The following is a 27,626-nucleotide window of genomic DNA, read 5'->3' on the forward strand; positions in this document are numbered from 1 at the left end:
ACCTGGGTTTGGTGCATACAGTGCATTGAACCTTTGCATGGAAGAAGATACATTGTACCATTCATTCATATGATTCAATTCATTCCTAACATAAGATTGTTCATGAATAGAGTTATTTTCAAATCAGAAATAATTAACAAATTCTTTGCTGCTGGTCAAGATCTTACTATTTATGAGGTGGAAATTTGATTAAATTTAATCCTTTCTTGCAAGACAGCTTAAGATGTTATAACAACTGATATATTGCTCTCTATCCTACTTTCCTCCTCTCATGTGTTAATCTTTGATTGTGATGGCCTGTTGTAAGATGGAGAACTGAAACAGATTTCCTTTTATAACATGCAATAGAGTAGAACTGACAAAAAAATATTCGGATAAGACCTTTTATTTTTGCTCCTATGTGACCGACTTTAGAAGAAGAAGAAAGTTAAATGTCTTTTTGCTAATCCGAATAACCACTTATTCTGGGAAGTAAGGAACATGTTTTATGAAAATATAAGGATGATCTAAGTGGTTGCTATTTGTTGGTATTTTCTTCTTCACTCAAATTACAAATGTATTGTGTAAGAGAATGGTTATGTCTAGTTATCTTAGATACACCTATGTAAGTACTGAAAGTTCAACAAAGTGAGATTATGATCTTGTTTTTGTATTTTTCGTTTTCTCTTGGTTTTCCTTCTGTGTTTTTCTCACGACAGTTAATAGTTTTTTATGTTGTCAGATGACAACTGCTACTGCAGTCGAGGATGTGAGAAGGGAGGTGAAGATATTGCGAGCCTTGTATGGACATAGCAATCTAGTGAAATTCTACGATGTGTTCGAAGATCATGATAACGTCTATATAGTAATGGAGTAAGCTTGAAACATGCACCGCTATTGATGTTATCTTGTTTTAATTTTTCATCACAATTAGTCGGAGAAAGTCAAAGATCTCGAGTAACTTAATTTAAATTACAGGTTTTTGAAGGAGGTGAGCTTTTGGATAGAATACTTGCAAGGTGATTATTCTACTGCTATATATCTTAAAATTCTCTGGCATCGTTTATTGTTGTTCTTGCCTCTACCTCAATAGTAGCCTCTAACTGGCAGGTCGATTATGCTTGTAGGGGTGGAAAATACACGGAAGATGATGCAAAGGCTGTAATGGTACAGATACTAAATGTTGTTGCTTTTTGTCATCTTCAAGGCGTGGTGCATCGAGATCTTAAACCAGAGGTGGATCAAAGTTTCGTTTTTGTTAATATTTAAAAGCATCAATGCATGATAATTTTCTATATTCACAAAGCATAACAAAGATGTGATAGGAGTTATATTTGATTATTTCGTATACTGAAAATTGACCTGATGGGGGACTTTGGTTGTATTTTTTAGCCATGTCTTTCTGTGGTAAATATTTTTTGTAGCTTCGGAGTTTTTGTGTTCTAACTACCATATTGGAATCTAAATTTGCATTTTTCTGGACCAGAACTTTCTGTATATTACGAAGGAGGAGAACTCTTTGCTAAAAGCTATAGACTTTGGCCTGTCAGATTTCATAAGACCAGGTTTGCATTCTTTTCTTTCAACTTCCTTCTGCTCAATCTCGGGAATTATTTTTTTCTAATGCTTAGCGTGTTTCCAGATTAAAGACTTAATGACATTGTGGGAAGTGCATACTATGTGGCCCCCGAAGTTCTACATAGGTCTTATGGTACAGAAGCTGATGTTTGGAGTATAGGAGTGATAGCTTATATTCTTTTATGTGGGAGTCGACCATTTTGGGCTAGGACTGAGTCCGGAATTTTTCGAGCAGTCCTGAAAGCTGACCCAAATTTTAATGAACCACCTTGGCCTTCCTTGTCTTTAGAAGCCAAAGACTTTGTGAAGCGCCTTTTGATTAAGGATCCTAGGAAACGAATGACAGCAGCTCAGGCTATGAGTGTGTGCATCACTTTTACTCGTAATATTAGGTTGCTAACATCATTGCGGTAGAGTAACTGATCGTGATCTTTCGTTCACAGGCCATCCTTGGATCCAGAATCTTACTAATGTCAAAGTTCCACTCGATATTTTAATATTTAGGCTTATGAAGGCATACATGCGATCATCGCCTTTGCGGAAGGCTGCTTTAAAAGTACGCAAATATTCTCTTCTTCTTTTACATTATCTATGCCAGAACCTGGTCTCGTAACCACTATGCTCATGGACCAAGCATTGTTCGCACAATGCGCTTTCTTCTTATGCAGCATGTCCAGAATGGTTCATTCCTGCAGGCTTTGTCGAAGACATTGACTCCCGATGAACTATTTTACCTGAGAGAGCAATTTGCATTATTAGAACCAAAACATGATAGAATAACCTTGGAGAATATTAAGACGGTTAGCATAACGGCATAACCTGAAAGAAGTGATTGAGATAACGTTAGATTATGCACTTTTCTGATCATTTGATTTCTTGCAAACAGGCCCTAATGAAAAATGCAACAGATGCGATGAAGGAGTCTCACATTCCGGATTTTGTTTTATCGGTATGAACTCAGTTGCTATTCTTTCCGTTCCTCAACTTCTATGGTCATAAGAAATAGCTTATCGAATTTCCTTTTACTTTGCATTGCATGTCAGCTAAATGCACTTCTATACAGAAGAATAGATTTTGAAGAATTTTGTGCTGCTGCATTAAGCGTCCATCAGCTCGAGGAATTTGATCACTGGGAACAACATGCCCGTTGTGCGTACGAGCTTTTCGAGAAGGATGGAAACAGGGCTATTGTCATCGAGGAACTCGCTTCCGTAAGTTTCGCAATTCTTTTATAACGTTAAACTTAATTGTTTATGATCATAATACCACATGCAAATCTAAACCGGCCGCTACTGTGGAACCCAGGAGCTCGGTCTTGGACCTTCTATTCCGGTTCACGCAGTTCTTAATGACTGGATAAGGCATACTGATGGGAAGCTGAGTTTCCTCGGGTTTGTGAAATTATTGCACGGTCCGTCCAGTCGAGCCAGTGCAAAGGAACAATAATCATGCCATGTTTGGTAAAAACGCATCGATCTTTCTTCGGGGTTTTACAAGGATGCTACATGAATCCAGCTTCAGCCAAATTGAAGTTAATTCTTTGAGGAGTGGCAAAGAAGATATATCATTGGCAATGATGGCAAGGAAATCACAGTGTAGAGAAGATATATGGATAAGCTTTAGTTTTTGCTTTAATGGGGGTTAATTATACTTGTATTGTTTCACGTTTTTTTAATATTTAATTGTGTGTTTGATCTATTATTTCCTTCCTTTTATTATTTATTTATTTATTGCTTTAAAATTGGGATTTTCATTTCCAATGAAAGATTGGACACTTTCTTCATGATTTAGTACTTAAAGTTGTCCCATGTGGCATTCCCTGCAAGCATAGTAGTAAAACAAAGGGAAAAGATCATATAGTTTTATCTATATTTACCACTCACCAGGCTCTCTATCAAACACTAACATGGCATATCCCTTTTATGAATACACAATACATCAAAGCAAACAACTTGCCTATCAAAGCAAACATTCTTAGTGTCCACCAAACCAGGTTCATTTGCCACAGCAGTTGATAATGAGCGTAAAGTCGGACATGTTCTTCTAAAACGATGATGAGAAATACAATAAGTGTGAAATGGGACATGTTATCTCAACCACGTTAGAGCTACTCAAATGCATATTCATGCAGATAACACAAGGTTAAAAAATCAACCTGTTGTCAAACAGTTCGTAACTTACCTGGTTGAAAGCCTTTGGTGCCAATACCTGTCTCAAACTTTCCCCGAAGTAATAGAACTGCTTCTCACTCTCAAGCACCCTTGCCGGCACCCCAGTTTCATCGGGATCCTTCTGAATCTCAGGTTCAGGTTCTCTAGCAATCTGACACAAATTATGCAACACACAACAAACAACGATCGTCTGTGGTGCATGATTAATTTCCACATTCAAATATCGAAGAATCTTCTACCTCGTTTTAAGTAACCCGATCGCTTCCACCACCACAGACCTCCCTTTCATTAGCATTCCATCATACAAATTTTGCGTCAGCGTCCCGGCCCCATCCGGAGAAAAGGGTGTCATGAAAAACGACAATAAAGGAAAACACCAATCTCCAATGATATAAGGCCTAACATGATGACCCCTAAAATTGATCACCTTATCCCAAACAATGTCACCTGAAGTAAGGTTATTATGCAACAAACTATCCCTAAAATGAGTAGCATCATCAGCTCCACCAGGAGCTTTAACACAAACATCCCAGAAAATTTTTCTATGGTCAGCAACAACCTGAAGCAAAACCGAATTATACCCGTTTTTGCATTTATAAGAACTCATTGAATTCCGATCAAGCTTCAACCCAGGAACCTTTATCGGGCTCCCATCGATAGCTCCACAAATGTTGGGCAGTGAGGTAAGTTCCTCAAACCCTTGTGTAGTCTCGATCAACCTTCTACGAGAAACCGGGATCTTAATGAACTCCGGGTAGAGCTTAGTAGCCAGCGGACGAGTCACCATGTTGGTTATTTTCGAAACAATGTAAGGGTCAAGAGAAGACCGTGAAGCAATGGTTTTTGCCGATTATCCATGGCAGATACGAGAAAGCACAATGGCTACAGCATAATCAGAAGGAAGGGACAGATTCGATGCGGTTATAAAAGGCTTGAGCTTCTCAACCACGGTGGTGAAAACCGGGTAGGAGAGCCCGTATAACGATCGCCATTCGGCATCACGGATCGGGGCATCCATCGACCATATATGATCAGTGGAAAGAACACAAAAAGCGGCAACAGAGAAGTGGTATGAAGAGGAAGGTGGAGGAGAAGGCGAAGAATTGGGTTCCCTTTTCTTTGACAAAGGTAGTGATCTCTTCGAAGAAGAGGTGGAGAGAAAAGAAAGGAGGGAAGCGAGGGTAAAGAAGAGGAGAGGAGCAGGGGAAGAAGAAAGAATGGATGAAGGAGAAGAAGCGGTGAGATCAAGAGAGTTGTGATGGTGGAGGAGATTTGATAACATCAACAACAAAGTTTCATCCATTGATGAAAAAACAATAAAAAGGAAAAAAGGTTTCAGATTTTTTTTTGAAGTATTAGGGTTTTGTGTGTTTGGATTTGGGGGGAAAGGAAAACTAAGAGATTTGGGAATCTGGGTTTGCTTTGTTTTCAGTTGAATGTGAAGAAAATCACCAGCATTTTGACAACGAATTCAAAGCGTTATTGTTTATCTTCTTTGCTTCTCAAGTCTTTTACGAAGAGAAAAAATCACTTTTGTTTCAGACTTCAGCTGAAGCTGTAGCAGTGACGGTAAAGTATATAGTTATGCAATGAACAAATAACTCAATATTATTGTTTTAAAATATGTTTATATTCAACGTATCAAATGAAATGTTTTTAATGGTAAAATAAAATTTTGAATTCAAACGTCTTTATTTATATAGTGTAAATATGTTATCAAATATTACATTTTTCAAATTTGATTTATTTTAAGTATTTAAATATACTTTTTTAAACATATATTTATTGATAAGGATGTAAATGAATATATTTTAAACGAATAAGTGTTTGTTTGTTTTATTATTAAAGGTGTTCATGTTCATGTTTCGTTCGTGTTCATTTGTTTATTTTTGAGAGTGTTCATGTTTAATTCGTGTTTGTTTAGATTTTTATTATCTCGTACTTGTTCATTTATTTATTTTTTAAGATTTTTTGTTTATTCGTTTAACATTCGTGAACATATTCATTTATATATTCACAAACATATTCGCTTAACATTTAGGAATATGTTCATTTAGTGATCATTTAACGTTGATTTATATATTCAATTTTTAATTTTTTGTATCATTAAGTTAAAGAAAAATGGTAAAATTAGGGTTCCTAATTTAAAATCCTTACAGTTGGTTTAAAGAAACTCCTGATGTCACCTGCAATTAGCAACTTTCGAACAGTTGGCTTCCCGAAGTTCAGAGTTTCGCAGCTACGACGGAGGTAATCAAATCTCCTAATTCTTTTTTCTTTTATTTTTTCACTTATATTCTTTAAAGAAATCAAACCCCTCAAATTTATTATAGACGATTTCCCTTGATCTTTGTTCATACAGTAAGATTTTTCAATGAATTAAGTTTCTGTTTAGTCGTTTTCCCCGTTATTTGATGTTATTGCTCTAGTTTAGTCTCTCTCTTTTTTCAGTATTGGGTGAGTCGGGAATAAATGGTGCGATGTCTGCAAAATTTTCATATCGAATAACCCGTCGAGTATTCGAAACCATGAGCTCGGTCAACGGCACAAAGAAAATGTTGCTCAGAGGCTTACTACTATTTGAAAAGAGAGTGCAGCCAAAGAGAAGGAACAAAAGGATGCCGTTCGTGCTCTTGAACAGATTGAAGCTGTAAGTAACCCTCAATTAGGTTTTCCTTTTTCATGCTTTATGCTTATTTTTTACTGACTATTAGTATTTCTTAACTATGTTTTCCAGAAAGCTAAGCGGAGTTATCAGAAGGATGTTGCTAGTTTTGAGGCTAGGGACTCAAGTGCGCAAGCATTAGATGGTCAAGAAGGTAAAGTACACGTCATCTTCAACTTGCATTTTATTTAAATAGTAAAAGTAATGGCAGTGATACAAGTTTTGGGTTGTTCTTGAAACTTTCAGTTGCTGTCGTCACCTGCCCTGTTGGCTAATTGTATGGTCTTAAAACTCTTTAGTTTGTAGTTAGTGCTATGTTTAATGCAGTGTTGTATTCTGTTTAAATATGAAAATATCAAACCTAGGCTATATGCTTTGGCTTTCGACTGAGATTTACTGCATTGCTTGAGTATTTACATAACTCCACGTCTGGCTGTTAACCCCCCTTCTTGCTATTGCTACCTTTCTTAACAGTGGAGCTTTTGAGTTTGGATTATTGCAGGAAAATGAATGTTTAATCTAGTTCGGTAGTGTACCAAATAATAGTCCATAGATATGTGTTAGAATCATGACTACGAGACGTGTTAAACTCATTTGATTGAAGATAAGCTGAACAAGATGGATCAACAACTTCCATTGGTTGCGCTCTTGGTCAAAGTCAGTTTTTCTGTTCCTTTTTCCTTGTTGGTTTGCCGTTTGCCCTTATTTATATCAAAACTCACTCTAGATTTTTAGTTTTAATCTTCAGTAGCATATGATGTCATTTGATTTAGTTCTCATTTTACATAAGGGTTTATTACTATTCTAACTCTTACAGTTTGATGCAGAATGGGAGTATGACAGTAGTTCGGGTTATTACTACAATCAAAATAATGGTTTATGCTATGATCCAAAATCGGGATTTTACTATTCTGATGCTATAGGTATGAATCTGCACTTGAACTTTTAACATTGGTCCCGTTCCTTCTTCTCTTAGATAATATATCAGATTAAATGTTGTTTTTGGTATATTTACTTAGAGGGAATGCCACAGGCAGGTGGGTGACTCAGGAAGAGGCATATGCCAAGGTTCAAGCTTCATCAAATACTAAATCAGGCAGTCCTATTTTTAAAATGTCATTTTCAACTTCAGGGGCAGGAGCAGCTGCAGATAGCAAAAGTGTTGCTAAAAGTCAAAATGATACTGCACCCGGGCTTGTCCTTTCAGCTACTTTAAACCCCATGAGATCTGTCAAAGGTGCTCAATCCTCAGTTGCTGTTAAGAGAAAAAGACAAGATGAGAAACAACTGAAGGCCGTATCTAAAGAAGAGGCAGCTGCACTCAAAGCAAGGGAAGCTGCGAAGAAGACAGTTGAAGAGAGAGAAACCGTTGCTCGGCTTGTATAAGGGATCTCGTCGATACGGAATAACTCGAGCAAGCACCCTGGCTGTTCTTTATTCAAGGGGTAAGCTTCAGCATGCTACTAAACTTTCTTTATCTTCTGATTCTCTTGGTTAGGGGAGTGGGGCAACTTAAATTGACCATATTTTATATACTGTACGACTATTATCAAAGTCATTACTCTAATCCCTTGTTTGTTTTTGCATTTATACTTATTTGCGTACAGGGCAACTTAAATTATTGGGATTAAAAGTAGAGATATTAAATTTTTTAATTTGCAAGGAGTACAGGGACCGGAAGATAATTAAACCGTTTTGGTCTAAACATATTCCTTGGGAGTCGCTTTCTCCATTGATAAAACATCGTCTTCCTCTTGCAACCATGATCGTTACCCATCATCTACATTTTCATCTGGTACTGTGTTATTTATGTTCTCTTTTGACGAATCTCTTTTGATCTGAATTAACAATTTTTACATGTATCTCTTTCTCTTTTGATCTTCTTTTTGTTGCTGTTGTTTAAACATCCTGAGCTTGACAAGTGACCTTGCTTCATCAAGTTCATCAGACATAATAGCAGCGGCACCCATAGCTGGGTACTAAGAAAGCTTTGAAATTTCATACTGCATTGGTTGCTTAATTCGTCTTAACTTATTCGTATTCCTTCCAGGAAATTATATTAAATTTATCTGAATTTAATCCGCTGGTAGAGCGGAGGACTGTAGTAGTATGTTGCTGAAATCCTTGGATGTTGGTTCGAATCCGGTGGGTTGGATTTTTTCTTAAATACACCCTTTATTATCAGTAAATGATGAATTTATCTGAATTAACAATTTTTTTTACAGACCATCAATCATTTGAATAATAGATTTATCTAAATTTATTTGGGTAAATTGCACAAATAGTCTCTGATCATAGGGTGTTGTTTTGTTAATTATTTAAAATTATAAAATTGTCTTTTTATTATAGAATGTTGTTTTGTTGAGTCTCTTGGTTATTAAAAGTTATTAAATAGTCACCTTACTATTAATATGTTTTAAATTCGTTATTTTCATAAAAAAATTAACAGCTTTTTAAGTTGGATGTTAACTTGTTGATTAAGATATGATAAAATTTAATCTCATAATTGTTTGAAGTGTATTTTGTAGATCAAGTCTTCATTTACATTATGTTGTCGAGTTAGTGCTTGAAATATTATGTCGTCAAGTTAGTGTTTAAAAGTAACAACGATACCAACTACATCATTAAAATATAATTTTATGATATCGAATTTAGTAGATTAACATCTATTTCAACTGATCATCAATGTTTTAACATAAAAGGAAGAGTTTATAATATATGAATAATCGGATGATTATTTTTCAACTTTTAATAATTAGGGGAATCAACAAAATAATGTCTCATAGTTAAGAGATTATTTTGTAACTTTTAACAGTTAGAATACCTAACAAATATTGCTCTATATTTGAGAGACAATTTATATACTTTATCTCTTTTTTTTTTTACAACTTTTTGATTGTTATGTTGCTTCCATAATCTCCATAAGTGTCCCAAAACAATGCCTCAATTCACCACTTCGAGGAAATAACCTTTAGATGTAACTTTTAATACTTCAGTGGTTGTTTTAAATTCTCTCAATTATATGATAATCGTCTAGGCTTGTAAATAAATCGAACGCATACAAATTGAGGTATGTTAAATAAACGCATAAATGAACAATTTTTTGTTCATGTTCGTTCATTTAAATAATAAACGAACACAAACGAACGAACATAAACGAACTCGAACGAACATACATAAACGAACTGAATAAAAGAACATAAACGAACAACACAAACACAAAAAAAACTTATTCAAACACAACAAACGAATGTAAAAAAAAGTAAACAACAAGAATGACAACTTAAAATTCATTAATATAACTTGCAACTTTAGAGTTAATTTGTTCGAATACGACAAAAACATACATAAATCATAAATAAGTTATATGAACATAATAAAGTCTTAAAGTTAATTTGTTCAACAAATCAATCTTCTTGAAATCCAAAAAACTTCAATAATCTTCGTAACATATTCAATTTGCCTCTATTCGAACATAAATGAACGAACATATAATCGAATGTTCACGAACGTAAATGAACGAACGAGCCTTTTGTTTATGTTCGTTCATTTAATTAAACGAACGCAAAATCTTGTTCATGTTCGTTCATTTAATTAAATGAACGCAAAATCTTGTTCATGTTCGTTCATTTAATAAATAAACGAACATAAACGAACTTCTGCCGCACGGTTCATGAACGGTTCACTGAACGTTCAGTTCATTTATAGGCCTACAATCGTCCAATCATCTTTACAGTCGTTGGTGTTTAAACATATAATATATAAAAACAACAACGATTTAATTAACCATCGAGATAAATTAATTCATTATTTTCTTATAAATTTTGGATTAAAACAACCACGTTAATAATATATATGTTGTATATAAGCTAAAAGAGTTATGAATAAAATATTAATTTATAATCACATACTATTAAAAAATGATAAATTGATAAGTAATGATGTAATTTATGCTTTTATTTTAATCCTTTTGAAGATGTGGTAATCTACATGTTTAGTATCTTAATTATTTTTTTTTTCTTTTTTACCATCAAATTATTTTTTGTTTTAAAGTCATATTTAATATTACGTTTTGGTCACACACTACTAAAAAATTAACGGTGATGCTAGTTTGTCACTATAAGATAATATTACGTCATAATTGGAAAAAAATAAAAATGATATGACATCAGTTCTATTAATTTTTTAATCGTATATAATCAAAATAAAATTAAGATATAATATTATATATGATTATAAAAAAAATAAGTGATAGAAGAAAAGTAATAATTAAAATACTAAAATTGTAGTCTACCCTAAGAAAAATCTATTATTGAAAAGAAAAGGAATGCTGGTGGGGTCATACGAAGAGTGCGAGTTTAAGAATCCGAGATATGAACTCAGTAAATGAGTTAACACACTGAAATCGTTCCCCGCCCTTCAAAAAGAGAGAGACGAAAAACAGTGGGAAAGCAAAAGAGAATGGGGAGACTCAGATCCGAAAAGTCTTTCTTTCTCTTTCTGTCTGTTGAGATTCTCTCCTTTTTACTTTCTTAGTTTGTTTGATATATAAATTCAAGCACTCAACGCAGTATTATGATTTCATTCAGTGAGAGTACAATTAGATAGATAAATACATATATACATATGCATAAGCTTATTCTCTCCGCTCGAACGCAAAACCATTATATGATCTGACAATTTTCCACCAAATGCCACGCCCTTCTTTCCATAAGCTTATTCTCCCCGCTACTCTCCAGGACAAGAAACTGGTAAAAATACTCGAAACCCAAGTTTCCTCTTCCTTTAATATTTCGTTTAATTCAATATTTTAGTATTGAGAAACTAGAGGCCGATAGGAATAGATCATGGGTTTTGTTTGTTATGTATTATTCAATTCTGGGTTTCTGTTATTTCTTCTTCTTCTGGGTTTTGAATTGTGTTTTTGAGAGTTGGAAATTAAATTTGAATGTTAAGAGCTGCAAAGAGTATGTTTGGTTGATGGGAATTAGGGTAAACCTAGGGAGAATTAAATTAATATTTTGGTAGTTGGTGTGATATGATGTTGTTTAAATAAAATAATAGTATCTTGTTTGGCTACTGGATGAACTGGGTAAAGTATAAAAAAGAAACACAAGATCTAAATTCTTCTTACAGAGTCCTTATCAGACAAGTGGTGGATTGAAGCTGTGGGGATACTTGCTGGAATTAATTACATATGCATGATTTTATTTATATAATTTTAGATAATAAAATATTATCTTCATTTTTCATTCTTGTCGTATGCTACGTTGATTTCGGAATCTGTGAGTATCATCATAGTTTGTCATCTGTTTGTTTGACATTTCTTTCTGGTTTATGCTGCTACTGAGTTTTTATCAAATATGCACCAAATATGTGGCGGTTCGTAATGGTGCTTTATGAACAAGACAGGAAAGTTCGTCTACACATGTAGGGAGTTTAATTTTAATCTCTTACCCTCTTTTTTCTGTTTGATCATGGATATTTTGATTTGGTTATTGATTATGTTCTACTTACCATGTTTTTGTGTGAGGATGTATATAATTATATCCTTTTGTTTGAAATGATTCAATCTTCTCAATTCGATGCTAGTATTAGGTAAAAGGATTGAAAAGTAGTTTTCTTTGTATGGCATGAGGTTTAATGCCACATTGTTATGAATGGTAATCTGCTAAACACCGTTCCTCAGATCAATTGGTCTAAATTGTTTTTGGGTGTTTGCAGAGGATACCTGATAACTTTGTTAAGAGATTCAGGGATGACCTTTCTGTTGCTGCTGCACTCACTATTCCTGATGGCCATGTTTGGCGTGTAGGAATAAAGAAAGCTGACAACAAGGTCTGGTTTAAGGAGGGTTGGCAGGAATTCGCCGAACGTTACTATATCCGTGCTGGATACTTTTTGATATTCAGATACGAAGGAAATTCCGTTTTCAGTGTTAGTATATTTAACTTGTACAACTCGGAAATTAACTATCAGACTAATGCTCTCGTTGGTAATCAATACAATCTTGGAAGAAGATATCCATTTGAAGAACTTGAAGACGATGAATGCCTCTCTCCGGAACTGCCTAATTTATTTGGTGGGTCCTAAACTTAATAGCTGCATAAACTGGAGTGGTGAAGTCAATCCTCATGCATCAAACGGTGTTAATAATCAGCCTATTCAGGGTATGGCCTTTCATTTACTGTATTTGAACTTAAAGAGATTCTGCTAATGAAGCAAAATTGCATTCTTCAGGTGCAGAGCTACCAAAACCGGAAAAACCGGTGAGGAAAAAGATGAAGTTTGAGCCTGGTGAGTCCTCCTTTGTTTTGTGGTGTGTAAATATTTTGGAATTTCTCATCAGTTGTTCGATGAAATGTAGATGAAGAGACTCCATCTCTCGTACATGAGAATGACACGGAAATGCACAATAGATTTTATGAAAGTGCTTCAGCCAGAAAGAGAATTGTGACTGCTGAAGAAAGAGAGAGAGCAATTAATGCAGCCAAAACATTTGAGCCGACAAACCCTTTCTGCAGGGTCGTCTTGCGACCATCATATCTATATAGGGGATGTATTATGGTAAGCATTGAATTCAATGTACATGCTCTTTTGGTTTTGGTCTATATAGCCTTGCCTAAGTGTACATTCTGATTTTCTCTATTGCAGTATTTACCATCATGCTTTGCCGAGCAACATTTAAGTGGGGTTTCTGGATTCATTAAACTTCAGCTTCCAGATGGGAGACAGTGGCCTGTTCGGTGTCTTTATAGAGGAGGCAGGGCTAAGTTCAGTCAAGGATGGTATGAATTTACATTGGAGAATAATTTGGGGGAAGGAGATGTCTGTGTCTTTGAACTTCTCAGATCGAGGGAATTTGTGCTCAAAGTTACTGTATTTCGTGTAATGGAAGGTGCTGGACTTACATACCGATCTCAATAAAAAGCCAACCGTGTTAAACCAGTTTAGAGTATAGTGGCTGCCTGGCTAGTAATTTAAGGACTGTCAAACCCTTCTTTTCAGGTGACTTCTAACTTTTCCAAGTTCATAAAAAAATTAGCTTCTGTGCCATTTTGATGTTCTGAAGGTTTTTACAATGGGACTTTTTCCCTGCTTACGAGTGATACCAAGATACGAAATTTTTGTCTTGACTAGCGTCTGTAAATAGATTGTCCCATGAAGTAGAACCTGAACTGGATTGAAAAAATGGGTTCGAGACTCGATTTTCCAGTCTTCTAGATTTGGTGAGAATTTTCATATTCTGGCTTTGGCTGAAACTCCTTATGATACTTTCATGCTGTAGTCTTAGTTTCATATATTGCTTTGGATTTTCAGAGTTTATGGGAGAAACCAAGTGATGTTCTTTTACATCAGTTGTCTCTATCTTCCCTAGTTTTATCTCATAATGATGGATTAGTGATGTTTGTCTGATATGCGCTTGCTCGTTAAAAGATGCTTTTCATTTATCGATCGGCCAAAATACTCTCATGTTTCTCGTTCTACTGCCTATATTTGAGTACAGTCTTATGCATGTGGGTACATTGTTGGTGTCTGAGTTGAATTGGAAGGAAATCATGGCTATATATTCTACTGCCTGCAAACTTCCATGTTACGTGTTAGCCTCGTAGTTAAGCTAGGTAGTCAAACGAGTACAATGAATTTCATGGAAACTATACTTGAAACTATATGTATGTATACATATATAGCTATCGGCATCACGAGTTGGTTCAGTCGATTGATTAATTCATCAAGGTTCGAGTTTCACCAGCCTCGCTGAATTCGGTGACATGCCCTTCTCGACTAAATTTTCTTAAAAGATTTCATAAACTATATCAAACTATTGTATCGCATATTTTCGGATCGAATCATAGTAACATTCATGTCATAAACTATAACAGATCGAATCATAGTAACATTCATGTCATAAACTATAACAGATCGATTAGTTTTGATATTGGGCATACCAATTGGTATGCATTCTTTTGGTCTTAAATTATTACCGATTTGTTTAAATTCCGTTTTTAATAAAATTTTGGTTTCTTTTGATTATTTCTATATCACATGGATTAATATGTACTTGTTAGTACAAGATTTTAATGGTTTAAATCAAAAAGTAATATTTTATTTTTATAATTACATTTAAATATATATAATCATTTAATTAATTTTTAAATCAATAATTTCATATTTTATGTTTACCTATAAATATATTTATACGCATACAATTGAAGTGTATAATATATAATATTATTTTAAAATACTAATATACTTGAAATGTTACATTAAAGTACATTTATATATACTAACATCAAAATAAAAATTACATTTCATCTACCGATATAATATTGAATTCGTCCCATGTTTACCGTCAACGATAGATTCAAAAATATTTTTGAGTTAACAACACAAATTTTTTAATCGAATGAGCACAAATAAAATTTTAGAGTAGACATGATCTATAAAATAGATAATTAACAGAAGAAAATTCAAATTTTAAAATGGACATACGTTCACTTTAATAAAACTATAAATCCGCGGCGGCTGTTTATAATTACATAATTATAAACATTCTGTAAAAATTAAGGGTAAATAATTACATAAATTTTTTGATTAATGTATTAAATAACAAGCATTTATTAAATACAAAAACCCAACCGAATTACGGTTATTACAAACATGTCTATATTTTTACGTAAATTATATAGAGCTGTTTGTAGTAAACTTAGTGAAGAACAGCCCAGATATCTTGGCCGAGCAGTTTAATCTTCCTTTTCACTTCAATCTTCACCGTTGAACCATAGCCGCCGTCCATGGATTTACGATGAAGAAACACCACATCACCGGCTCTCACGTCTTTGCCGCCAAGAAACTGAAGCCAACCAACGGAAACAATGTCCTCGCTTTGCGGGAAGAAGGAAGGGATATCCCAAGCTTTCCCAGTCTCATCAACGGCGGTGATGTTAAAAAACCGACCACCTTCGAAGGGGACCGGGAAGACACTGAATGAATCAGTGGGGATCAGTAAGCACTTCTCAATGTCGGTTTTCGTTAACAACTTCGAAATGATCGACATTGTCGAATTACGGAATCAAAATCAAGCTTCTTAGTTTTAGTTTGCTCGATGATTTGCTGAATTGATTCTTTGAAGTTGCTCTTCTTCTCAGTTTCAGCTGATGGTTTGACTGTTTCTTACACTGATTTTCTTGTGGGGGGTGAATCAAATGAAGTTGGTCAAAGACTGAAAGGGATCCCATACTCCACGTCTTCTTGCGATTTTCTTTTCTTGAAAACCAAACAGAAAATTACATCAAAACAGAAAGTTATCCACTAATTTTCATGTTAATTTTTATTTTTTTGTATAAATTTACAAGCTTTTTATAATTAGAAAAAGAAAATCCAAGGAGTGCTAATAAAACCTAAACATCAAAATAAAAGTTACTGCTACGACCTCAATTAATTTATTAGTTATTTAAGTAACTTTTTGTTTCCATCGAGACCGAGTTCAAACGAATATATATAGTTAATTACTACACGTCCCCAAACTAGCTTTTATTCTAATTTCATGCCTAAACTTTTAAATATTCTAATTCCATCCCCAAACTATAACTATCATTCTAAATTGGTCCCCCAAACTTCTTTGTCTAAAATTATGTCAATTTTAAGCGTTGTATATATATGGCACAGGTAACAAAGATAACTCATAAAGGAAAAGAACACACGAGAAATATTTTCCCATACCATTTTATGCATTTATAAATAATGCACATCCAAACAGAGCCTAAAGTGACTACTTGAAATGGAAGACCTCAAATTTCTGAATCATATTAACCTATAATCAACAGACACGAGGGGGCGAAACACGAAACCTGTTCCTTTTTTTTTCTCTCTTACCAACTCAGGTTAATCATACGCCTGAAGTCGAGTTTTCCAGCAATGACTTACAAGGTTCACATCAAGATATTCATTGGTTGAAAGAACCACAAAGAGGGGGGAATCAAGAGAATATCAGGCAGAGGGAGGGTACCAAGAATAGGATGAACTTTACCATGGGGCAGCTGCGGTTGAAGTACTGGCACAAAAGAGCTTCAGGTAAAGTAAATATCTAAATGCGGAGTGGACCAGTTACAGGGTCGTGAGTGGAATTGGCATCTTTATGACTCAGGGAGAGATTTGTGAATTGAGACTCAAGATCTCTACTGCTAGAGCGCCGATGGCTAGATGATAGCAGCTGTTGTTGTTGCTGTTGATTTTGGTGCTGCTGCAGCTGCTTATACAAGACTCGTAGCCTGCTGACCTCCCTCTCCAATACTTCCTGCTCAACTGATCATAATGATTGCATAATTTAGTTTTCATTTAATACCATTTTGTCTTAATCAACTAAGGTAATTACTGTCCATTACAAGACAGATCAATAATGGCCCCTTAGACACAGTCGCCTTTTTCTACATACATATTTATGCTTTCAGAATATAGAAAGTAGGAACCCTTTCTTCCTAGACACAAGTAAACAAACAAGAACAACGTATGGACCACAATATCCTATGTACCCCCTAAAAATGAAGGAAAATCTAATAGATGTAGCTTGCTCATGAGTCCAGACCTAGCTTAACGCAAATATTTCTATATTTTATTAGTGTAACAAACAAAATTATATCCAAAGTCCTTACCCGCCATTTTAGAATGAAACAAGAGAGTTCGTCTTGTCTAACCAACACTCAACTATCTCAACCTGACTCTCCAATCACTTTTTTGGTCAAAGTTTGTATTTCCTTTAAAAAGCATTTTCTTTGGCAACTAATGGATTATAAAATCTAGCAGGATCTACCAACACCTATGATCAGAATTCATATAGGTCCAAAATATGGGCTACATAAGGTATATAAAAATGGTTAACATGAAATTGTAATTCTGAAAAAAAAAAGAACATGTAATTGTGGCATTAGAGGTCATTGGTTGGACACATACGATATTTTATAACCTGCTCCTGAGCTAAACCCTCTAACCGTTGCTTGAGAGCTTTGTTCTCCATGCTAAGAATGAGATTCTGCTGGTTGAGAAATTCAAGCTCAGCTGAAACTTCAGATCCTTCTGCCTATTAAGAGAAACAATTAACACTTCATAGTAAGGCATACTGTTTCATAGTAGATTTTTAAAAACTTCTGTTTCAACCTATACTTGCCTGCAAAGCTTGAACATTTCTTTCCAGCTCAGCTATGTACTGAAGTTTACGCACCCTAGATCGTTGAGCAAACTGCCTGCAATGAACAGGAACAAAGTACTATAATCAAACATTTTCTACCAACATAGGGCATAAGCATCTGTATAAAAAACAAATATGAATTTTGATAAGAAAATTTCAAGAATCACACAACAAAACTAAATCAAAATCACTGGTTATTAAATAAGGAAATATCAACAAAATATTAAACACCATGCACAACAAAATAAGAAATTTGAAGAAAGAAAGAAAGAATATGTTGTGTATTCGATTTAAAAACAGATGAAAGCATAAGAGTATATACCGATGTTATCCTTTTCCATGTTTATATGCAGTATAAGCTTGCAAAACAGACTACAGAAAGCACCACCATACTCCCTATGTTCCATAATATGATAACCAAAGAGGATAGCAGGAAACCAGAAGAAAATCTATCTGCTTTGTGGCTAAATACCCAGCCAATGAACCAGAGGTACAAGGCCAAAAATGCATAAAAGTAATAGAAAGTCAATGCAACCACAAGAAACATATAATCAATGCAACCATGCTGAGAGCAGCTCTGGCTAGCATCATTTCAAAATCCCATTGCATACCAATTGATGAGCCCCTTGTCAATGTAAGCATAAAAGTGATTAATCACTAACAAGTAATGACATTAGAACTCACTGCTTGGAACATTTACTATCACTTTCAAATGCAGGAGATTTAGTGCGAGAATTATCCTTCTTCCCAGAAGAAGCTTTTGCATCAAGAGAAGGTTCAGCAGAATCTTGTTTTTCACTTGCAGTTGATGGAGCACCCTCTACATCTTGTGGTGCATGTGACGATCCTAAACTCTGAAGACTGGTATTTTCCCTGAGAGAAGGAAGTCTGTTTGGATGAGACACAACACCCAAAGAAGAATCACATGCCCTGTTCTTTTGCTTTCCCAAGTTCACATCAGTGTAGACTGAGGAAAGTCGAGCATCTTGAGATGCCCAAGATGGTGCAGTAATCATATGTTTATATCTGTAGTCATCTTGAGATGCAAAATCAATGTTAGGAACATTAGAGGCGTCAAAATATGCAAAGGAGTCGCTTGAAGAACGTCGATGACCTCCTTTGCGCACAGGACTCTCTGGCTCATTAAGAAGATCATCAAGCCAAGAAGGCTGTTCCTCTATCCGGAAGCTTTCAGAGGAAGTGCGCTGGTGATGTGTATTTCCCTCTCTAGGCTTTGGAACTGCTCTTGACCCAATAACATTGTTGGGGACGTAATCAGTATATGCGGGGGAGACCGGAGGAAATGGACTTTTTGGAGGAAGTAGAGGATGCTTTCCAGAAAACATAAAATTTCTTATATTTGTTGGACCCTTGGAATTCGCCATGGCCAAGAACAATCCCTACTGCAAAGAGCATAAGGTAGACAAGTCATGAAATAAATAATTATGAAAAGAAAAAGGATAAACATGAAGGTCCCGAGAAGAAAAAAAACACTTGCGGTGATGTGTACACAAATCGAGGGACAATAATCTCTCCATTCAGCAGAAGAAATCAGAAAATCATGCACCAAACATACTCTTACGTAGCATATAATGATCCAAACATAAAAACATCCATGTCCAGTAGACAGCACAAGCATAACAGGGAAACTGTGCATAAAGGGAAGGGTTCATAAAGGAGCACCTTGCTATCTACCCAAAATACTCGTCAAAAGGACCTGCTCGATGTTTCATATTCGAATCAAGTTCAAAATTGTTCAACGTTGTTAAAGTTCTGTAGCAAAGTCCAATTTAAAAGAAGAAAAAAAGGCCTACTTTCACCAGGAAGCAACGGAGTAAACCATTAATCGCATGGCCCAACCTTTGAATAAATTAAAAAAACAAAGCAAACAGAAAGAATTATCCCCCCCAAATGCTTATTATCTGCAACGAAATTGCCAAATACGAAGCGTCTCTACAGGAAACAGATCAAGAACAATCCTTAAAAAAACCTCTAAAAATATCTAATCATTGCCTTAAACGACACTCTTCAATTCCTTCAACAAAACTCAAAAATGCAAAGCGAAATCTCACGAATGAAATTAGAACAATGATTCTGGCAATATTTACAGCTTCTTTTTTTCAAATCCTACAATAAATTATGCTCCAAATAATCAATAAACAATAAATAAATAAAAAATACGTAAGCTAAGCAAACCAAAGCTATAGAATAGTGAAAATCCAAACACCGAAAAAACTTCGATTCTTTTGAACTTTCCATGCTTCCTCAACAACAGATTCGTTTCTGAAGTTCAGAAAAATAAATAAACAAACAAAAAACATTATTTTATGATGAATTTGTGAGATATAAAAATACAAAAATCACAACAACAAAATGAAAAGCTTACCGTTTCTGAAATTGAAGAACTCTGATTTGAAATCTAATGTCTCTAAACCGGAAGCTAACTATTTCTTAAGTTTTTTTTAAATGAAGGCCTCTTCTCAGTTCTCTCTTTCCCTGTACTTTATTTTCTATTTTTCCCTCTCTCTGCGTTGAAGGCTGTAAGTTGGGAATCAGGGCTGGAATTAACAAATAAAATCTGACAAACATTTTCCCTTTTAATCCCTTTAAAATACTAATATTACATACTAAACCTCGCCCATTCTTTTATTTTATACTTTTGTATGATAGTGTTTCAGTCTTTACCAACACTTGAAGGACTATTTTTTAAAATATTAATCTAATTTTAAAATAAAGTTGAGGATAAATAAGAATTTTTTAGCTTAATTATATAAATTTAAGTGATTGAATTGAAGTTTTATTGTTTTTATTTAAAAATATAATTTTATCATTAATTTAATTTTATAAACTTAGTTTTTGTAGGACTAAACTTGAGATTTTACTATTTTAATTTTATAAATAAGAACTTTTAATTTAATAAATTATTTTTTTATATTTTATCACATTTCTATTTTATTCATTAATTTTATACTTTAAAATCGAAATATTGGGAGGTTAGATGTAAAGGAAAATATGAGAATATGTTATTTAAGAATCGAAATGTTGCTAAATTGCTGGGCCGTAATAAAGACGCAGGTAAAGTTTGAAACTGAAATCCAAGCCCAAAAAATAAGCATTTCGCCTGAGAATATAACGGATAAAAACGACCACAGTGGGAGTCGAACCCACGACCTTCTGATCCGAAGTCAGACGCGCTAATCCACTGCGCTATGCGGTCTCAGTTGAAGACGCTTTGAGAATAATTATATTTATATAATATAATCTTTTCTAGATAGAAATAGATGGTAACCTCCATGCATGAGAAACAGAATCAATCATGGATGATGAGAGATTCCTAAATTGTTCATCGAACAAACAAAGGGAAAAATATATGGCGTTGATGTAAAGTTTGAGGTTCTATAGTCATAATCAAATATTAAGAGAGGTTAAATTATTACATTTCAAAGATACGATGACAAATATTTAAATTGTCGTCCCTTTTTTTGTTTATCATCTTTCTGGTAAGACCTTATGTTTTACACATCACTCGGATTAGTATTGATATCTGGTTTTATTCTTCGTTCCATTTATACAGAATGGCTTTGAGATGGTTACATTTCTCTGGTCATTGGTAAGCTTTATGTTCTTACCCTTCTTCCATTCGACTGCGAATAGGTTGTTGCAAGCCATTTGCAGTAGTTTCTTCTTTAAATGGATTAATTTTACTAGTCTCAAATTGTTCAGTGGGGATTTCAGCAAAGATCGTGCTTCATAAAAAACCATCGTATGGTAGTATTCCGATTGATTTTCGGGTACGATATCTTCCTATAAAATTTCGATAGACATTTTTCAACATAATGTGATTTCGACTTTAGTAAATGCAGGATTCTTGTTTAGTTCTGCTGTAGCTCTATCATAGTGCCTTTGAATGTAATTGTCACACAGGTTTTTTCCCTAGTCCTCAGTCCTTACAGCTCAAAATGAGAATCCCTGCCCTCACATTCCATAAGATCCGTGTGTTCACTCGAATCAATCGTTGACGACGAGAGGGATATCGTCACAGTTAGCACTTTATCGAGAAACTCGTCCATGGAGTCATTTTGCCATCAAGGGTGGCGGAGTACGTATCAGAGTCTATAAACATTAATGCACCATTGACCATCGATGAAGAAGACATTGAAGGGAAGATTTGCTCCTTTTAAATGAAAAATCACATTATTATTACATTTGGCTTTCCCAGTGAAAGAAAGAAAAGCCAAGGCAATCCCTTCTTTCCATTAACCTAAATACTATTCACATGAACGACCATAGGAATCGACTAAATCCATCTAGCATACTTTGTCCGTCATAATTAATTAATGCACCCTTTTATCACACATTAATTACATTTTACATAAACTGCCATTATCACAAATCTCACAAGCTACCAATCAAGGTCGCATACCACGGCCTGTGGACGCGGATAGACACTGTTGCGGCAACCACCAACACCTCAGCTTCTTTCACGACCCGTTTTGTTAGGGAGCCAGCCCCGACTCGACGGAGTGCCATTTCTGCTAACTGTCTACCGTGGGTACCGCTCCCCCCAAGCACAATCCCTCTAAAAGCTAAATAAACAGCGCGGGATACCCTTTCGAACACTTCATCCCCAGCTTGCAAGCCCTTTTCTAGCATCCTCGCCATGGTAGCCTTCCTCGTTTGAAGGATCTTGTCATCTGTTACTCTGTCGTCATCTCTTGAGATGCCACTGATTGTTTCAACAATCCCTTCGATCCCTGCATCTTCAACACGGTCTAAGAACTTGAAAAGCCGTTCGGCACAATTTGATGTTATCTTTTCCTTGTCAGCGGAGCTAGCTATTACTTTCTCGCTCGAGAGGAGTTGCCTAAAAATAAGAATGCTGTATATGAAAAAAAAAATTATTAGATCATTTGTTCACTCGAGAACCGGACCAGACGGGTCTGATAAAAGGCCAGGGCATATATACAAAGATACCTTGTGGATACTACAATGATCTTCTGAATCTCAGCCTGGACGCCCCTCAATCTCGAGAAGTTAAGTGTGAAGGATTCGGGCAAAGCATCTGGTCTTAGACCAGAAACTTCGCTTACTAACTTTAGCAAACCGAGCCTAACCAGTACATCAACTCTCTCTCCCTTGCACTCTGGCTGTTCATGACCTGACCAAAGAACATAAGAATCATTAACAAACAATGATTGGAGTCGTTGTCGATATCCAAAAAATTTAAATAGTTTCACATTCAAACCTGTAAAATTAGAAGCATTAGGGTCAACAGATGTCATCAGGCTTGCATTTCCGGAATTATAGTTTCCACCAGTTTTAAGCGTGATGGAAGTAAGAAGCTCCTGAGATGAACTACCGTTTGCCTTCAAAGTTGAAAGAGAATTTTGGTGTTCCCCCCACTCTTGATCTTTACAGTTCCAGATAGACGAAAACCACGACATGGTCAAGGGTAAAAATGAGTTTGCATCAGAAGGCGACCCGTAACGGTTAGCAAAACCTTTCGTAAGGTAATCCAAAGCAGCGGGTCCCTTTAACAATGGCTCCATCATCCTTATACGAGCTTTGCTTATCTCTAGCTTAAGAACCTGTCCAGAAAATGCATATTACTATACTAGAAAAGACCTAACTCAAAAGCATATGGTTAAATGCCTTTGAAACAGGTGACACAATGAAGAATCCATTCAATTAAGAGGAAAAGAAATGGAGATAGAAAAACACCTGAATCTGCTCTAGGACAAAACGTAGACCCTTGACCATTGCAAGGGCTGAGTTCTCTCTGGCTTCACAGATCTCAGCTAACTCTTTCAATAGCCTCTGGTTACCAGCCTTGATTTCACCATCATTGGCTGGAGAGGAGAGCTTCTGTAAAGTGATCAATGCAAATTCCAGAATCCTTCCAAGATAGGCAATGTCCAGATTGCCTGACTTCAGCACCTTAGAAAGGGAAAAAAAAAACAAATACGATTGAAATGAAGATAATGGCATAATGCTAATATGGAAATTGTAAAGGTATTCTAGTACCTGGGAGAGTATTTCCAGATCAATAGCATCAGTTATTTCTTCTCTCCAACTGCGAGGAGCCAACTCACAAATTTCATCCCTCACTTCCCTCACAAGCTCAATAACTCGGTCAAAATCAGGCTCATCCTGTTGCATGGATTCCATGATCCTGTCCCAGAAAACCTTCTCCATCATTTCTTTCACCTTTACCTGCAAAAACAAATATGTATTATCACATAATTATTAATTCCTATGTAAGCTTGCAAAAGTGCCAAAAGATTCATTCCAATGTCTGCTTTTTCTACTACAGACTAATTAATGATAATGCACATACCTTTATGCTGTTTTTATCTTCTTCAATGGCACTGAAGTTATCAACAAACCCATCCTGCCCATGAAGAAATTCATTAACAATCAATTCATTCTCTGTGACTATAGACTTTTCAACAGAAGAACCCAACTGCGCATCTGAATGGCTGCTGCTACTAGACACAGAGGAATCGCAAATTTTAGAAGGGGATGTGCCATTTTCCTTAAACAGAGAGCGGACAACACAGTTTGGTGTCTGAGTCAAACCACTTCTACCATCCTTTTGAGCAGTCAAAGATCTAGGGGAACCATGGGTATTTGGAGACACGAAGGACGTAAGTGGTGACCCCATCGGGCTCCCACTTTCCTTCGCTTGAAAAAAGTTAGTCCGAGTTTCAGATAATGCACATTCCATTCTTTCAATCCCAGCATCTCCACTCAAATGTTGGACTTTCTCTCTTAAAAGTTTTTGATCTTCCACAACCTGAATTATAAGAAAATTCAATAAGTATATCTGCAACATAGAGTAGAGTAGGGTAGGGACTGATTGACCGTATCATAAATATGTAGTGATTTTCATTGATAGTTCTACCAAGAATGAGACAAAAAGTGAGACCTGTCTTTGAATAGCCTTCATATCATGAGTAAGAGCAGTATTAACTCCTTCTGGAGTCATCTTACACTTTCGAATCATAGAGATCTCAAGCTGGCATGCCGCTCTTACCAAGTCCTCCTCCAATAACTGAGCATCCTTAACCTTCCACACCACAAAGCAATTCAGGTAGGAGCACCATACTTTGTCAAATGCTGTCAGCTGTGACCTAAAGGTCAAACGTCTGGGCAATGCACATCGAGATTCTTTATCAGAATTTTGTATAGGACGCTCTAAAATAATCTTTATCAACAACTCAAACTCTTGAACAAATGCTTCTGCAGACTTGGCCAAAGCAACCTCTCTCTCCCCCTGGCCACTTAAAACCGCATCAGGATGGCCCAATATCATGTATGCACAAAGAACGATCCTGACGGGATATCTTGATAATTTAGCAAGACTTTTGGCAGTCTCCCTCACTGAGGCAACTCTCTTGCCCTCTCTGCTTCTCATATAAGTCCTGGGAGTGGTCTTTCTCTTTGGAGTAGCAACTCTATTGAGAAGATGATCAATGTTATCCAAACTGGATAGATGAGTGGCAGCAGCACCAACCCTAGAGGCCTTAACGCGGCACTCAATACGATCAAGCAAAGCTTTCACAGTTTGAAGGGTAGCCACTGATTCAATCAGAAGGGCAAGTTGCTCAAATGGCATCGACTTAACAGATGTCGTATTAATTTTCAAGGAATAAAAGGCTTTTGCCAAGTCTAAAGTAGTTTTCCTCTGCCTTAGGAAGCGCCTCCAGCACCTGAATAATACAAAAGTATTACACACCATTCAGGTATTCACCAAAATGTGTCATTCCCTATAATAATCTTCTCTATCACTGCAAACGATGTCCTTCAATGACCCTTTGCAGATTATATCAGTAGATAATAAACGATACTATCAATATGAAATGTTAGTCTTATACCTTGCTAGTTTTCTAGAAAGCAAGTCGGCTTGCTTGTGCATCCCCCTATAATTCACTTGAATAGATTTATGTGTCCTTCCTCTCTGCCTCAAGTACTCTGCTCTTTGTCTCCTTGCCTTTTTTATCAATAAATTAATAAGAAAAATATAAAACATATAATGAAATATAAAGGGAAAAAACACATTTCACTTGAAACAGAGGGATCATACTATAGAAATTTTATAAGACATGCATACCCTTTGCAGTTTGTCTTCCAACTGGTCTCTCATTCTCCTCCTCTCAATCTCACGTTGATGTGAGATAGACTTACCCACTCGTCGAGCTTGCAGAAACCTAGCACAGGCTTTCCTCTTCTCTGCTTCCAGCAGTGACAGTCTTTTTTTCTCAGCAGCCACACGCTTTTGATGAATAGCAGTACGCACATGTTCCTTGTATTTACTTTCTCTAACCATCCTTCGTGACAATGACTGTGATGACCTCTCGTTTAGAGTTGCCCTTCGCTGACTGTAGGTCTTCAGGATAAGCATTCTATTTGCCTCTGCCTGCTGAAACCGTGATTCAACCTTTGTGCCAAGCTTCTCACGTTCCTTCTCAATACGCTTTTCTACACTAGTTTTTGCTGCTTGCCGCAACTCATTCAACTTGGCTAGGCGCATCTGAGCCTTTGCCAGTATGTCGAACCTTATGGTTGATCATCCACATGCATTCAAATTACGAAAGTATCAACAAAAAAAGCAGAATTTGGATTTGTTATCTGTTAAAAAGATCACACTTTGAATTCTATTTAAAAGAAATCACACTGAGAGATTTTGAGGAAAAAAATGGACAGTGCTGGATTCAAATAATAGCAGAAAGACGTAATAATTCAACAACTAATTATCATCAGAGGTAGCACGACACTAGACTTTGAATTCACCTTTTCTGCTTGGCAGCTTGGAGCCTTGCTTCAAGGCGCTGACCGGGGTCTTCCTCATTTGATGAGGATCTAGAAGGGCTTCTTGGCTTTGATCTTGCCTTGCTTGACACACTTTCAATGAATTGCTACAACCAAACAACCGCCACAGAAAGGTGAAGAGTAGTCCGTGCCAAAAAAAAAAGGTTTTAAGTTCTAGTTAATTTGACACGCATTTGATAGAATTGCTGTAAATTGGACAGATAAAAGAAATGTAGAATTGCGTAACCTCAACTGAGTTTGGCATGCACGTAAGGCTAGAATTGATGAAACAAATGATTCAAAAACGAGCGTGGAAAATTAAACATCCCAAGAAGAGCTTGCACGTGAAACAAAGTACGAAAAAAGTGCAAAATTTATTTAGGCTGCAACACCCACCCCACCCTCTTACCTAACGCAGAGAATAAAAAACGTCAAAACAAAGATTTTACCATAGGAAGGGAAAAACCTCCAAAACCTTTTAATTTTGATTTCATTTAAATACGATCCATGAAATGAGAAATAGAAACATAAACTAGATATTTTCCAGACAATAAAACAAACATGTAAAATAAATTGTGAAAAAATGCAGCAAAAATATATTTCAGTTAATTTGATCTCTTTATTTAAAATAAAGAATGGCTTAACCTAAACCACTTAGTTAGGTAGAGTTGTTGAGTTATTTTTCTTCTCCATGAGTAATTAAACTCTGAAATTCAAAATTAAAATGCGATCGAGATAAGAAAATCTCTACTTGATTTGAATTTTGAATTTTCAACCAAAAAAAAACTCTGGACTCGACTGAAATCAATCGGGTATTTCAGTTATAACAGTATATTAAATTGTAAAAACAATTCTTCAGAATTTAAAGAACGCTTCAAATTTTCTCTCCGTAACTTTTGTTTCCTCTTAATTTCTCACAAAAAAAACAATATAAGAAACACTTTCTTCTAGAAATGAATTAGAAACGTAACTTTATTTTTAAGGGAAAAAACAAAATGAAACTCGAGTTTTACCTGTCTACGAAGATCGGCGTGTCGAAGCTTGGCTTCTATTTCTTCCAAAGTGGGAGTCTTGCTCTCCGAGAGAAGCCTCTTACGAATCCTCCTCGGCACGCGCGAAAACGACGGCGTTTCACTCGCCGGAAATTCCATCACCGCCATTCTCCCACACTCCGACGACTCCATCATCATCAATTATGCATATACCGAGTTTTCACAACAAACAAGCAAGCAAACAA

General features: G+C 35.7%; 2 protein-coding genes, 1 non-coding gene and 4 pseudogenes across 5 annotated transcripts; 3 read left to right on the plus strand and 4 right to left on the minus strand.

The window, feature by feature from the left end:
- Positions 1–833: 833 nt before the first annotated feature.
- Positions 834–14,868, plus strand: LOC120207678 (annotated as a pseudogene).
- LOC120207676 lies at positions 3,522–5,207 on the minus strand (annotated as a pseudogene).
- On the plus strand, positions 5,908–8,332 carry LOC120207684 (annotated as a pseudogene).
- Positions 10,803–13,636, plus strand: LOC120207679 (annotated as a pseudogene).
- Positions 14,869–16,423: 1,555 nt separating the features above from the next.
- Positions 16,424–20,109, minus strand: LOC120207677 (uncharacterized protein At4g06598-like). 3 transcript variants are annotated; one of them, XM_039207106.1, is made up of 5 exons: positions 19,967–20,109; positions 18,263–18,985; positions 17,558–17,633; positions 17,344–17,470; positions 16,424–16,698 (listed from the first exon to the last, which is right to left on the minus strand). In XM_039207106.1, exons 2-5 carry the CDS (start codon positions 18,961–18,963, stop codon positions 16,481–16,483), a joined length of 1,122 nt encoding a protein of 373 aa, XP_039063037.1. In that variant the 5' UTR covers positions 18,964–18,985; positions 19,967–20,109; the 3' UTR covers positions 16,424–16,480. The 3 variants fall into 3 exon arrangements, with proteins under 3 accessions (XP_039063037.1, XP_039063038.1, XP_039063036.1); XM_039207107.1 differs by having other exon boundaries at positions 18,263–18,981; positions 19,965–20,109; XM_039207105.1 differs by lacking the exon at positions 19,967–20,109 and adding an exon at positions 19,815–19,861 and having other exon boundaries at positions 18,263–18,978.
- Positions 20,110–20,721: 612 nt separating this feature from the next.
- On the minus strand, positions 20,722–20,795 carry TRNAR-UCG. The gene has a single exon. It is a non-coding gene; the product is annotated as a tRNA-Arg (tRNA).
- Positions 20,796–21,753: 958 nt separating this feature from the next.
- LOC120207680 lies at positions 21,754–27,620 on the minus strand. Its single transcript, XM_039207108.1, has 11 exons — positions 27,403–27,620; positions 26,372–26,496; positions 25,692–26,136; positions 25,456–25,571; positions 24,507–25,290; positions 23,916–24,374; positions 23,603–23,791; positions 23,300–23,515; positions 22,824–23,166; positions 22,553–22,736; positions 21,754–22,457 (listed from the first exon to the last, which is right to left on the minus strand). Exons 1-11 carry the CDS (start codon positions 27,577–27,579, stop codon positions 21,974–21,976), a joined length of 3,522 nt encoding a protein of 1,173 aa, XP_039063039.1. The 5' UTR covers positions 27,580–27,620; the 3' UTR covers positions 21,754–21,973.
- Between the last annotated feature and the right edge of the window lie 6 nt (positions 27,621–27,626).

This window comes from Hibiscus syriacus, unplaced genomic scaffold (genome assembly GCF_006381635.1).
Source record: "Hibiscus syriacus cultivar Baekdansim isolate YM2019G1 unplaced genomic scaffold, ASM638163v2 tig00015129_pilon, whole genome shotgun sequence".
In the NCBI taxonomy this organism is placed as follows: domain Eukaryota; kingdom Viridiplantae; phylum Streptophyta; class Magnoliopsida; order Malvales; family Malvaceae; genus Hibiscus; species Hibiscus syriacus.